This window comes from Bidens hawaiensis, unplaced genomic scaffold (genome assembly GCF_021521415.1).
Source record: "Bidens hawaiensis isolate Kalapana, Puna unplaced genomic scaffold, B.hawaiensis_p1.1 tig00030294_1, whole genome shotgun sequence".
NCBI lineage: Eukaryota > Viridiplantae > Streptophyta > Magnoliopsida > Asterales > Asteraceae > Bidens > Bidens hawaiensis.
The window spans coordinates 202,136-214,247 of NW_027495054.1; the positions used below are offsets into that span (position 1 = coordinate 202,136).

General features: G+C 35.5%; 2 protein-coding genes across 3 annotated transcripts; one reads left to right on the forward strand and one right to left on the reverse strand.

Moving 5' to 3' along the window:
* Positions 1 to 312: 312 nt before the first annotated feature.
* LOC143580267 (homeobox-leucine zipper protein HAT22-like) lies at positions 313 to 2,197 on the forward strand. Of its 2 annotated transcripts, none has more exons than XM_077063351.1 (3): positions 313 to 713; positions 801 to 883; positions 1,908 to 2,197. In XM_077063351.1, the coding sequence occupies exons 1-3, from the start codon at positions 474 to 476 to the stop codon at positions 2,146 to 2,148; spliced, it is 564 nt and encodes a 187-aa protein (XP_076919466.1). In that variant the 5' UTR covers positions 313 to 473; the 3' UTR covers positions 2,149 to 2,197. The 2 variants fall into 2 exon arrangements, with proteins under 2 accessions (XP_076919466.1, XP_076919467.1); XM_077063352.1 differs by having other exon boundaries at positions 314 to 713; positions 804 to 883.
* Positions 2,198 to 8,187: 5,990 nt separating this feature from the next.
* On the reverse strand, positions 8,188 to 9,386 carry LOC143580258 (uncharacterized; the record flags this gene model as incomplete). The annotated part of the gene is made up of 1 exon (XM_077063346.1): positions 8,188 to 9,386. A coding segment is annotated over one exon (903 nt), but the record flags the coding sequence as incomplete, so codon positions are not given.
* Between the last annotated feature and the right edge of the window lie 2,726 nt (positions 9,387 to 12,112).

Below are 12,112 nucleotides of genomic sequence, written 5' to 3' on the forward strand. Positions count from 1 at the left end.
ATTTGCATTATTAACAAACAGATATAAATGAACACGAATGCACTCATTTTCTTAACAACTGAGCGTACACCATATAAGAAATCAACCACCCTCCCCTTTCATTTAAATGTTTGTATTCAATCGTTTGTACGGATAAAGTTAATCAATCAAACACAAATATGCTCGTTCCCGTCGATCATGGTGTGTTGTTTAAAAAACATATATATAAATAAAATAAACAATTAAATGTATGTAGTAGACGTCGTTCTAAAAGTATACAAAAAAAAATGTGTGAAGACTACAGAAAATTGTTGGATAATTAGTTATATACATCTCTTTCACATGCACAATTTTCATTTTATCTACCAATCTCTTTTATTTCTTTAGTAATCATCAAAACCACCAATTATTTCTCATATTCTCTCCTTCACTCTTTATTCTTTGCTAATTCTCAAACCCAACATATTTTCTTCAATCCACTATCTTTGTTTCATATGGATTTCCATGGTTTTGCTAGCATTGAACATGCACTAGAGCTCCGCCTCAGTTCATGCGGTGGTTCATCGTTCTCTAACGCTTGCGCAAAGAGGGAGAGAGAGGTTGCAAGTGAAGAATCAGAAAACTGTGAAGAAGATGAAGATGGTGGTGTGAATGGTAAGAAGAAACTTAGGTTAACCAAAGCTCAGTCTGGACTATTAGAGGAAGCCTTCAAACTTCACTCAAGTTTAAACCCTGTAAGTTTTTTTGTAACTATAATAATCATATTGATTAGTTTGCATGCTTTAAAAGTTAAAACTAACAGTGATTGCTTTTAATATTAGCAGAAACAAAAGCAAGAGCTTGCAAGGGACTTAAAGCTAAGACCTAGGCAAGTTGAAGTTTGGTTCCAAAACAGGAGGGCAAGGTTTGTTTTTTCTAAGATAATGTTATATCCTCCTCAAAATCTTTCTAACAAAAAGTAACTAAGATAAACGCTAGTTTAAACTCGAATTTGGCTCGTTTAATTTAAGATGTGTTGGGTTCAAGGTGATCAAGCATGGTCATTTAGTGTTTTATTTCTAAGCTCAAGTTAGACTCGTAATTAATTTTAGAAGCCTCGCTAGTCTTGGTTTGAAATCGCTTCGTATATTATTTATTATATAATTATCATATTATATATTTATAGTTATATGAAAGGGATAATGAGAAACTAAATAGATACGAGAAAATCAAGAAACTAATGCCAACCAATACATTTTTTTATTATAAGGTTAGAAATATAAAAGAAAAGATTCAATAACAAACTAGATATCAAAGTTACGTATATATGTAACTTGTACGCTACATATGAGATACATATATATAACTTTGTGAGCTATATATTTTTATTTATTTATTTTTTAATTTCTAACCTTATAATGAAAAAAAAAAGAAAAATATAATAAAATTTTATTGTTTGTGCTAGTTTTCTTATAAATTTGTGGTTTTATCATAAAACTCTCCCCTACAGTAACATATATGTACACATAATATTTGAATAATAGTATATATGGTTCATTATCTTTGTCTAAGTTTTTTATATAATAATAACTATGAATAAAATAAATATCTAATATATTAAATAATAATTATAAGAAATAATACTTTTGTTTATAGTCTAAGCCTAGTCAAACTTGCTTATATGAAGCTCGACCTCGAGCTCGCTCATTAAATGGGCCATAATATAATTATTATAATATCAGCTTAGCCTGAGTTAGTATAACTCGGCTTGATTCAAGATTTTAACAAGTCTATCTCGTTATTTGTTAGTGTCTGTCAAAAGGATAATTTAGTTAGGTGTAATACTTATCTTTTTTGAATTAAATTACCATTAATAATTCTCAAAAATTAATGCAACAAACACAATCAACTGAAGGGTTTCTTTGTTTATTGTTGTCAATTGATTATAGAACAAAACTGAAGCAAACTGAGGTGGACTGTGAGTATTTGAAGAGATGTTGCAAGACACTAACCATTGAGAACCAAAGACTCCGGCAAGAGGTTGAAGACCTGAAAGCTCAAAAGGTGTCTCAGCCGTTGTACCTGCAGCTGCCGGTGGCCACCCTTACCATGTGTCCGTCGTGTGAGCATATCGGAGACACCAAAAATGCCACCAGCATATCATTAGTTCATCGGCAGCGTGTTAATTAATATTAATATGGATTGTAGAAAGATTGTTGTCTTGTAAATAATCTCCTGTCCATAAAGCTATTTGTAGTGGACGGGCTATAAACGGAGGCGAATTGTGACATGTGACGCCCAGTCAGCAAAGGGTGGGAATTTGTTTTTCTGTAATGGTGTAGGGGCTACAAATTGGGCCCACAGTATTTTTTTTTATTATTTTCTTTTTATAATTAAACTAATCAAATAAAAACCAATTTCTTCAAATAATTAAATAAAAATGCATTAAAATTAAAAAGAAATACAAAAAAAAATACATAACTAAAAATATAAAAAAACATATAGCTCGGTTGACGTACATGTTTAGGTTCGGGTCGGGAAATTGAAACGGATAGCTCGGCTGGTTTAGGTTCATCGGGTTCCATTGTAAGTTCACGTTCAGTTGGTTTTGCGAATCATGGTGTTGACCGAAAGGAGGGAATGGGTGGTTCAGGTTGTTTCTAGGATTCATTTTGCATATACATATATATACACACACACAACACATATACATATATATATATATCACACACAACATATATACATATATATATATATATACAATAGTAATATAATAATAATATATAATATAATAATAATAATCTTCATCTCCTCCGGGCGACAAAAGAACCCCGCCCCCGCCCCTTTTCACCCAAAAATCGCCCCGGAGGGGCGGTGTTCGCGCCCAAAATCGCCCAAATCCACGCCCCATTACATATAGCCTAATATAACAAGAAGTTAATGTTTCATTTGGTTTTGTATACAATTATATATATTTGTTTAGACATGTCTTGGAAGGTCTTCAAAAGTATTGTCTTATTTGGTTTTTTAATGTTTCATTTGGTTTTGTATACAATTATATATATTTGTTTAGACATGTCTTGGAAGGTCTTCAAAAGTATTGTCTTATTTGGTTTTTTGTTCAATCATTATATATATATCTCACCAGAATATGTCTCATTTGAATTTGTATTCAATCAAATGATTAGACCCACTATTACCAAGATTTTCCACCAAATGTCCCTCAAACACAAACTGGTCAAAAAATGTTTTAACACTTAACTATGTCCACCAAAGCCCAATCTGCTGATAGCATGATATTTATATAACACAAGTTGGCTTAAAAAAGAAAAGAAAAGAAGATTTATCTAAAAGAAAGTAATTATACACTGGACCACTACACCATATATCTGTAGTTAGGTTACAAAAAGCTTACCACATGGGAACTCCTTGTTCCGAATGTGCAAGTATGGATACGCCTACTAAGCAACATATGTCCGCTATAACAGACAAAAAGATGCTTAATAAATAGTAATAAAAAATATTCAAGCTTACAGGGGGTTCTTCAGAATCAGGATGAGTACCCTTAGATAGGTTAACAAATGCAAGAATCGAGCACGCATCGATTCTTAATTTCAGACTCGTAATTGGCGTGTCTTCAACTTCATGCTTGTCATTCTTTTCTTGATTCTCTCGAGACATTTCTTGATATCTTGCAATGTTTTTCGGGCTCCACTTGGCTTGAAGAAACACTTGCTTCGTTTGATCCTTAAACGTCTTCCCTTGGGCTTGAATCACTTTCTCGACCGCACTTTTAGTTTCTTGAACTCTCTTCATTGGAATTTGAATTTTGGAAGTAGGATATTTGATTGGCATCTGACTTGTACTCGGCTTGTCTTCTTTCAGTCCAACTCTTTGAAGATCCTGACCTGCAAAATTCGTCATTCCAACGCTAGCTCGTTTACTAAGACTTGCTATCTTGAGGCTAATCTTGTACAATAGGTTCTTGGTCCTTGTCACCTTCATTAAAAGCTTGCTTGTATCATCTTTAATGGTTAGCAAATCGTGTTTCATGTAAATCTCGCATCCACCTTCCGTTACTTGACCAAGACTTATGATATTGCACGTAGGCTTGGGATGTAATAGACATCGGTCAACATGCGTTGCTCCCCTGTCATTCCTTTAAATAAGACCGACCATTTTCTTCGAATATCAATACAAGACTCATCTCCGAACTTCCCTTTTCCCATGACATGTTCATTTAATTCATAAAAAAAAGCTTTATCACACGTCATGTGATTCAATGCTCCATTATCGAGGTACCAAACATCTTTCTCCATCGGCTCGGTTTCGAAACGCTTTGAAATCATAGCGTCTTCATTCAGAAAAAACATTTTTTGAACACGCTTTGTCATAAATAAAGATAAATCAAAATCATCAATTTTGTTCAAATTAGATTCTTCCTCTTTTTTCATACGTTCATGGCACATTTACCCAGGATGACTAGCACGCGAAACAAGGCAAAATATAAAGTTTGTTGGTGAAGAAACCTGTGATGAGAGTGAAGAGAGTTCATCGCGTATCGCGATGGACTTGCTTAATGACTGTGTTGACTTTTGGTCAATCGCGATACGTGATGAACCCATGAAGACCCCCATCTTGTACCGCGATGGGTTACAGAAACGGAGAATCTAGTGTTTTTATTAAAACATGTAACACCCTTGGCAAACACAACATCGTCCCACTCTTAGGCTATCCCACATCGGCCGTGGACAAGAGAGATGCTTGGTTCATAAGTAATGTCCTGCCTCTTAACATCACCAACGCGTTTTGGGCAACAAAAAACAAATCCGTGAGCTCTTCGTGGGCAGAGCGGACAATATTGGTGGTACGAGAGGCCGGGGTGTTACAGGTGGTATCAGAGCCACTTTTGTGCCGTTCGGGATGATGGGACATGCCTCATCAAGGACGATGAGTCCAAAGGGGGGGTTGTTTGTAACACCCTTGGCAAACACAACATCGTCCCACTCTTAGGCTATCCCACATCGGCCGTGGACAAGAGAGATCCTTGGTTCATAAGTAATGTCCTGCCTCTTAACATCACCAACGCGTTTTGGGCAACCAAAAAACAAATCCGTGAGCTCTTCGTGGGCAGAGCGGACAATATTTGTGGTACGAGAGGCCGGGGTGTTACAAAACATCTCATGCACGACCCTAGCTAGGATCAATCAACACTTTCCATAGCAGTTTCTAAGGCAGAGAAGAGCATTTCCGTCATTCCAATTCATCCCGAGATCATTTACATATCCTATATCATCAGAATCGAAGATCTTGTGATGTCGCGGCGCCGCTAATCTTTTCGAATCATATCCATGATGCAGTGTTTGTAATTTTCAGTTTTCTCATGTGTTTATTGATGTTTGGTATTGTTGTGCACTCAGTCAGTTTAGGTTTATTTCGATCAGAATGATTTGTTTGCCAATTGCTATGATAATTGCTTATAGGCCTGTTTGATTAATTGAATATGATGAAGCATAGAATTGTCCTTAGTTGGGTCACACTGGTAGGGACTGTTTGATAACAAGTGTCGTGTGCTAGAGATTCTTGATACGTAAGGTTTAGCTCGTTAATTAATTTGTATTGATCATTGATAATTATCGATTATGTTATTATGAGATTGATGTTAGTTTGGTTACTTGAACCCCATGTGTGGTTTGTCTTCGTTAATTATTTGAAAGTAGTTTATTGCTTGTTTAATTTTAAAACCAAATTGTTTGCTAGTGTGATTAGCACTTTTGACATTCACATCGTAATTCTAAGAATTAGTTGCACGTTACACTGACTACATATTCCTTATGGATACGATACATGACTTACCTTATCTGCTTAGGTTAGTTAGGTTTTTGCATGACTCGAACGACGGTCATCAATACGCAAAGTGGCCGAACGCATCACAACGGTAACAATGAACACGTGATCTATCCTTTCTACCATTTTGACGATCATTCGTTCTTCTTTGACCTGCCTGCCTTGACCCACGATGTTGACCTACTCGGCTTTCACAACCTGATCCTCATTATCTCGATCTTGATCTCTAGGAAGTTCTGTTGATCCTTGACTATATTCTTTTAGCTCTCCCGAACTCGACTACCTATATGACCATAGGGATGACAATGAAACTCGAACCCGGCGAGAATACCCGAAACCCGAATCATTTGAGACAGGTATTACCCGTCCCATTAGGGCATGGGACAGGTTTGGGATTGCATTTGAAAATTTTCACGAGTTTGAGATGGGTTTGAGATTTGTAATATGCCTGATTACCCAACTACATAACCACATTTACCCGATTATTGACCCGAGTAAACTCGACATACTCTATGTTATTATTCATTAAAAGTCTCTATATTTTCTTTTCTATTGCCTTGTCTTAGCCTATTTAAATGCACAATTAGTTAAATATAATAATTAATAAAGTTTATTATTCAGTTAATTTTCCAGTTACTAACTCTCAATTTCACAAACGCAAACATATGGTGCAAGTTGGTAATTTGGAAAAGCCAAACCATGTCTCATTAGGAGCATCATGATTATTTTATTAGTTTAATGTTGTTAAAATCTTATAGATACCCTGCAGGTTTTTGTCGGGTGTACCCGATGGGTATTTTTAAGAAATTAACAGGTAAACCCGAAACCCATAGGGTAGGGCCGATACCCGACAAATACCCAACGGGTTTTGGGACGGGGTTTAGTAATCAGGTTTGGGTTTGGGAATGCCTAAACCCATCCCTGTCCCGACCCATTGCCATCTCTATATGATCATGTCCTCGACCATTTTCTTGGTCATACGAACTCACATAACCACTCCTTTGGTTGCGATTATCGTCTTCTAATCGAGCGAACTACAATTTTTCTTGATCTCCTTTTGTTCCCAAATCAAAACACGAGCACATAGTTTAAAGCAAAAATCTTAGCCAAAATATAACTTGTTCGAACCATATAAAAACAAACACTGAGTTGAACCGGCTTGTCCAACCCCCTTATGCAGTACGTTGGAAAAATACGAACAAATTATCCCCAAACAACTTTCAGAACTAGCCCGCTTGCTCGAAATACTCCGTTAATTCGATTATCGATTTCTTGAACTTGGCTCTAATACCAATTCAAGTCCCGGATCGAATAATCAAACACGAACTAACGAATAACTCTCGTTTATATTAATCAGAAAATATTACACAAAAACTAATTACACCTCTCCAACCCTAACTGGGTTGACTCTTGATGAACCCTAACTTAATTGTATCAACTTCATGACAATCCCTAACCTGAGTGTTCCTATTTATAATGTTAACTCAACTTGCTAACAAGAAACCTAATAACCCTTTAAAATTCTTGGTTGAAAGCTTACACTTTAAACAAACAACCATTAAGCTAACAAAAATTTACTTATAAGGGGTGAGCCAGATGAGTCAGATACAACAATTTGGAATTTTTTGCTTTGAACTTTTTCATATATTAAATTGGAATTGGTGCGTGCAAGAAAGGCGCCAAACAATATTCTTTAAATTAACTGTAATAACTTATTTTAATATTACATTACTCAACTAGTAACGCTTTAAATATAGTAAATCGTAAGTTAGGGTTGTATCGAGTGCTATTTCTGACACCATACCAACACAATATAAACACTTTATATGTATAAACCGTTGACTAAGCAATTTGTATTGGATTGGCACATTTATCGTGTTTAATAAAATATGTGGGATTATTAAATTTAAAATTAAAAAGAAGAAAACTATATTTTACAATGACAATATGTTAACACGTTAATTTGGAACTAATTTAATCTATTTACATATTCCATCTAGGCCCTGCTCATCAGAGGGGTATGGTTTTATGGTGGTCAAGTAGCCGATCTTAGACATAAGTTTACCTGTGAGATTCTTTAACGTTAAAAATAAAAACACTTAACTTACAAACCATCAATATACATATTGCTTGTTTACGCGTCAATTACGAGTATTAGCTGAGTCTATTTGACAAATAAGTTACACAGATGTGCATGGTCAATGGTGTAAACCATTTTACATATATTCAACTATAATTAATACGTTTTACACTATTAATATGAGTTGAATTGGATTTACCAGTTCACCAACATAATTTTCACCTATAATCATAACAAAAAAAAACGACTTCACAAAATATAATTGTTTTTCAACTTACATTTGGTAGGGTGAAAGGTACAACATTGACTAATTGTTCTCATATTAATTGGTGTGATTAAAATTCAAATTGGGCCCAAAATACTAATTAAATTTCATTAAAACAAAATAAATAATAATATGTAGCATGAGAATTATTGTTTAATAGCATGTATTTCCATTTTCAAACTCAGACTCACACTTGACTTTGACTAACATCTACACAACTGTAACTCATGTGTTCAAAGTCAAACAAAGAATCCCCACCACCACCACTTTCAATCTCAACCGTATGATCTTCAAATCCACTTTCAATCTCAACCGTACAATCTTCAAATCCAGTCAAACAACCAAGCGACTCCACCACATCTCCCATACTCCATCCGCCACGCAATAATCTCCTTGACAATATTCTCCAACTGTCTCTCGTGGGCCGTGTTTATCATCAGACGATGATGATGACCACGACGCCACTGATGATGGTGGCGATGACTCTGCCACCATCATCATATCATCCAGATCCTTTTCCTTCCACCCACCGTCCTTTAGTTTTACCCTTACACTCTCCAAACACCGCCCTAATTCACTCCCACCCCACCACCTCTTCCCAGTCTCCACACGACAAATCTCAGCCATCTCTGTCCAAAACTCTATCCTTCTCGCCTCGGTTGCCGCCCACGCGGGCGCACTCAAAAGATGCCCTAATCGCATTCCACTCACCACGCCTTTATTATAATCAATTTGATGAAACAACCCAACGACGTCGTAGCTACAAACCCTAACTTCCGAACCATGCACGTAAAATATAGGGTTTCCATGCACACACGGTATAGTAGGAGTATAACAATTCCTATAAACCGGGACAAGAACCGGCGATCTTTTCAACCATCTTTTTGCCAATCCAACCGCTTCTTCGTCCTCCTCGGGGCGATCACCCCAGTGGCAGAACCAGAACTTTTTACGGCAAACTTCTTTACATATTCCCAAAATTGGAAGGTTCACCAAAATATCTAGTTGTTGATGGGACGACGATCGCCAATTGGGGAAGCCTTGGCCGATAGGGAGGCCTTCGTGGAGGATCGAGCGAAGGTCGGGTGGGAATGAGAAGTTGAAGGTGGACTCAATGGTGGATAGTTCTTTGTTTGTGAGGCCGTGGGCTATTGGGACGTTGGAATGGTGGTGGAGATGAGCCAATGAGATCTTTAGAGTACGCGGCGAATGAGAAGCAAGCTTTGGGTTTTCGGTTTACGGGTGGCGGTGTTGTGATGGTGGCGGCCATGAGTTTGGTTGGAGATATGGGGTTGGAGCATTTGATGGGGAAGAAGTCGTTGTAGAGAGATATTTAGTACGTGAGACTTGAGAGTATTATTTAAGTAGCATGAGAATTGGGGCGACTTATAATTGAAAGATCTTTGAAGGATTCAAAGTACAATGCAAAGGTGTTATTAGTTAAAAGGTGTCATATTAGTTAAAAGGTGTTATTGATTTTATTTTAATTGAATTCCATCATAAGGAAAAAATAAGAGGTGCAAACCATGGTTATGAACAATATTAAAATTTAAAACAGTTATTAGAAAATATACTTCTTTTATAAAAGTACATCTAGCTACTTATACAATTACATGTGTCTAAAATTCAAATCCCACACCATTCCATAAGGTAAGAGTTATGGCATGAATATATATTTTCAAAGAAGCCTAGTAATAATCCAAGAATTTGTATTAAGGTGTTGATGGTTTAGATCTATAGTGTGTTAAAAAATCGTATAATGTTTTATTTACATGATGTGTTTTATGTTAAGTCTTCCTATGCTCTTTTAAAAAAATAATTATTTCTTATTTATATCAGCCCTCAAACACACGCGTGCACACGTTTTCGCCAAAATTTATATAAACGTTTTTGTCGGAAATTTAAACGTAGTTTACATTTACCTGCTTTCGCCGAAAATTTTGAACCAAGATCACCTGTTCATTTATGAAAATTTTTATACGTATTGAGTCTGCACAACGTGTTCGTCAAAGCTTAAATCGCCAATAAAAGTTAGCTGGGGACGAAGCAAACGACAAATAAACAAACACAATGCAACATATTACAACTGTTGAACAAAATGCTTGTATATATATTAAATTTTAGAAAGAAATCAAGAATTATGCAAACACATGAAAACAAAATGTTTAAAAAATCATTATTAAAATTACACCCCAATTAACCGTTGGTTAAAAATGTTAAAGCAAATTTTCAACATAGATGAAAAAATAGTTAACAATTTCCAATAGGAGTATATATATATTGATACAAAAAATTGTACGCAAACGAGTGGTGGACCCAATGAAATTTTATAACAGATTAGAAATTTTTTCAGTTGACTATATCTATATAATCACATAGCCGGTCAGAAATTTTTACACTATAGTAGTAATAAATATTTTTTTACAGGGGACGACAGACCCACGCACCACAAGGGTAGGTCCGCCCAGACGTAAACTGTAACAATGCAAGTATATTAAATAGGGAAGGGAACAAAGTCCATAAAATTTCAACATGAATCCATGAAACATGCCCGGAAATTGTGTGGATTAATTTGGTAACATATACCGAATTTTCTTTTCATATTCATTAAAATGCCGGCATCCCATTTTATCAAACAATTCATTTTATTTTATTCTGAAAAATTCAATGTCGACCAAATGGCTAAATGTATAATATATTAAAATGTGTGCGGGTCGGACCTATCTATGAAGTTCTGATGAATACCGAATGGAAATAAGTAAATGCAAATAAACAAAACAGAACAAAAGAAGAATGGTTGGAACTTGTTTACAAAGTTTTTTTAAAACTAATTTTATGTGGGTAGCTACAAAACAAGTTTGTTTTATTGGAGACAAGTTATAATATATGTTATTAGCGAGTCAATATAATCATTTAATGTCGCAAGTACTATAGTGGTTAAAATTCAGGAAGTTAAAACTTAAAAAGACAGACTAATTAAGGAGTGCTGAGAGGCTATAGTGGAAGATAACACAAAGTTGAGGTGTTGGCTAAAGACAAGCTGAGAAGTCAAGAGTCCTAACTGAAGTTCCTTTGAATCTCTCAATTCTTCTCGAGTCATCTTTCAGGTTCGCAGAACCTGGTGAACCGGGCGTACTACTTCTCAACCTTCTTTGAACTTTTTTTTTATGATTTTGATCTTTAAGAGTTTTGTCTTAATAGTTTCGTTGTATGTTTTGGCTCAAAAGTTCTTTGTTTCTTATGAACTATTCTTAGGGTTCTTATTAGGCAAGGTTTGGGTAATAAGTTTTCATTACTCCAATGATAATTCACTAGAGCCTGTATATACATGTTGTGTGTTCTGCTCAAATCTATTAGTTCTCAGAATTTTGACTATACAACAGTGTGATCGATAGTTAAGTTGTACTCTTTGAGTTGAACCCTCAAGCATGAAATCACACCTAAAATCGCTTAGCGAAGCAACTGAACTTGTAATGTGTTTTCCATTTTCCTTTGTGTAAAGATTTAAGGTATACCTTGGTTTTATAGCCTCAACAAAAGAAAAACTCTCCATTTAATTAACTAGCTCCTCAAAAGAGAAACTCTCCAACTCATCTTTGTATCAAACATTTGCCTTAGAAGTTTAGACCAACTACATAAATTAAGTGCACCGAGTGCCAATTAGAAACAAATTTACAAGTATAGCCCGAAATGTGTACCTCAAGCAAAACCCATAGAAGTAACTTTAATTATTTAAAATAAATTATAAGTAAAGCCCACAATGGGGCAGCGGGCCCTCCAAACACTTAATAGACTACACAGAATAAGTTGGGGGTCCGGTCTAAATAGCCCATTGATGATGTTAACACAAGAACAGGCTGATCTTAACTAGTACATGTAATGTAAGTTGGAACGTCCTCGTCAATTCTCAATGCTGTTTTGTCTTCTTCCTAACTATTTATATATTTTTACCGGCAAACTCA

Excerpts from the sequence above, each read along its gene's own strand:
- LOC143580267 (XM_077063351.1), top strand. The coding sequence starts at position 474 with ATGGATTTCCATGGTTTTGCTAGCATTGAACATGCACTAGAGCTCCGC. Across the intron at positions 714-800 it reads TTCACTCAAGTTTAAACCCT|CAGAAACAAAAGCAAGAGCT; the intron begins GTAAGTTTTTTT and ends TTTTAATATTAG. Across the intron at positions 884-1,907 it reads TTCCAAAACAGGAGGGCAAG|AACAAAACTGAAGCAAACTG; the intron begins GTTTGTTTTTTC and ends AATTGATTATAG.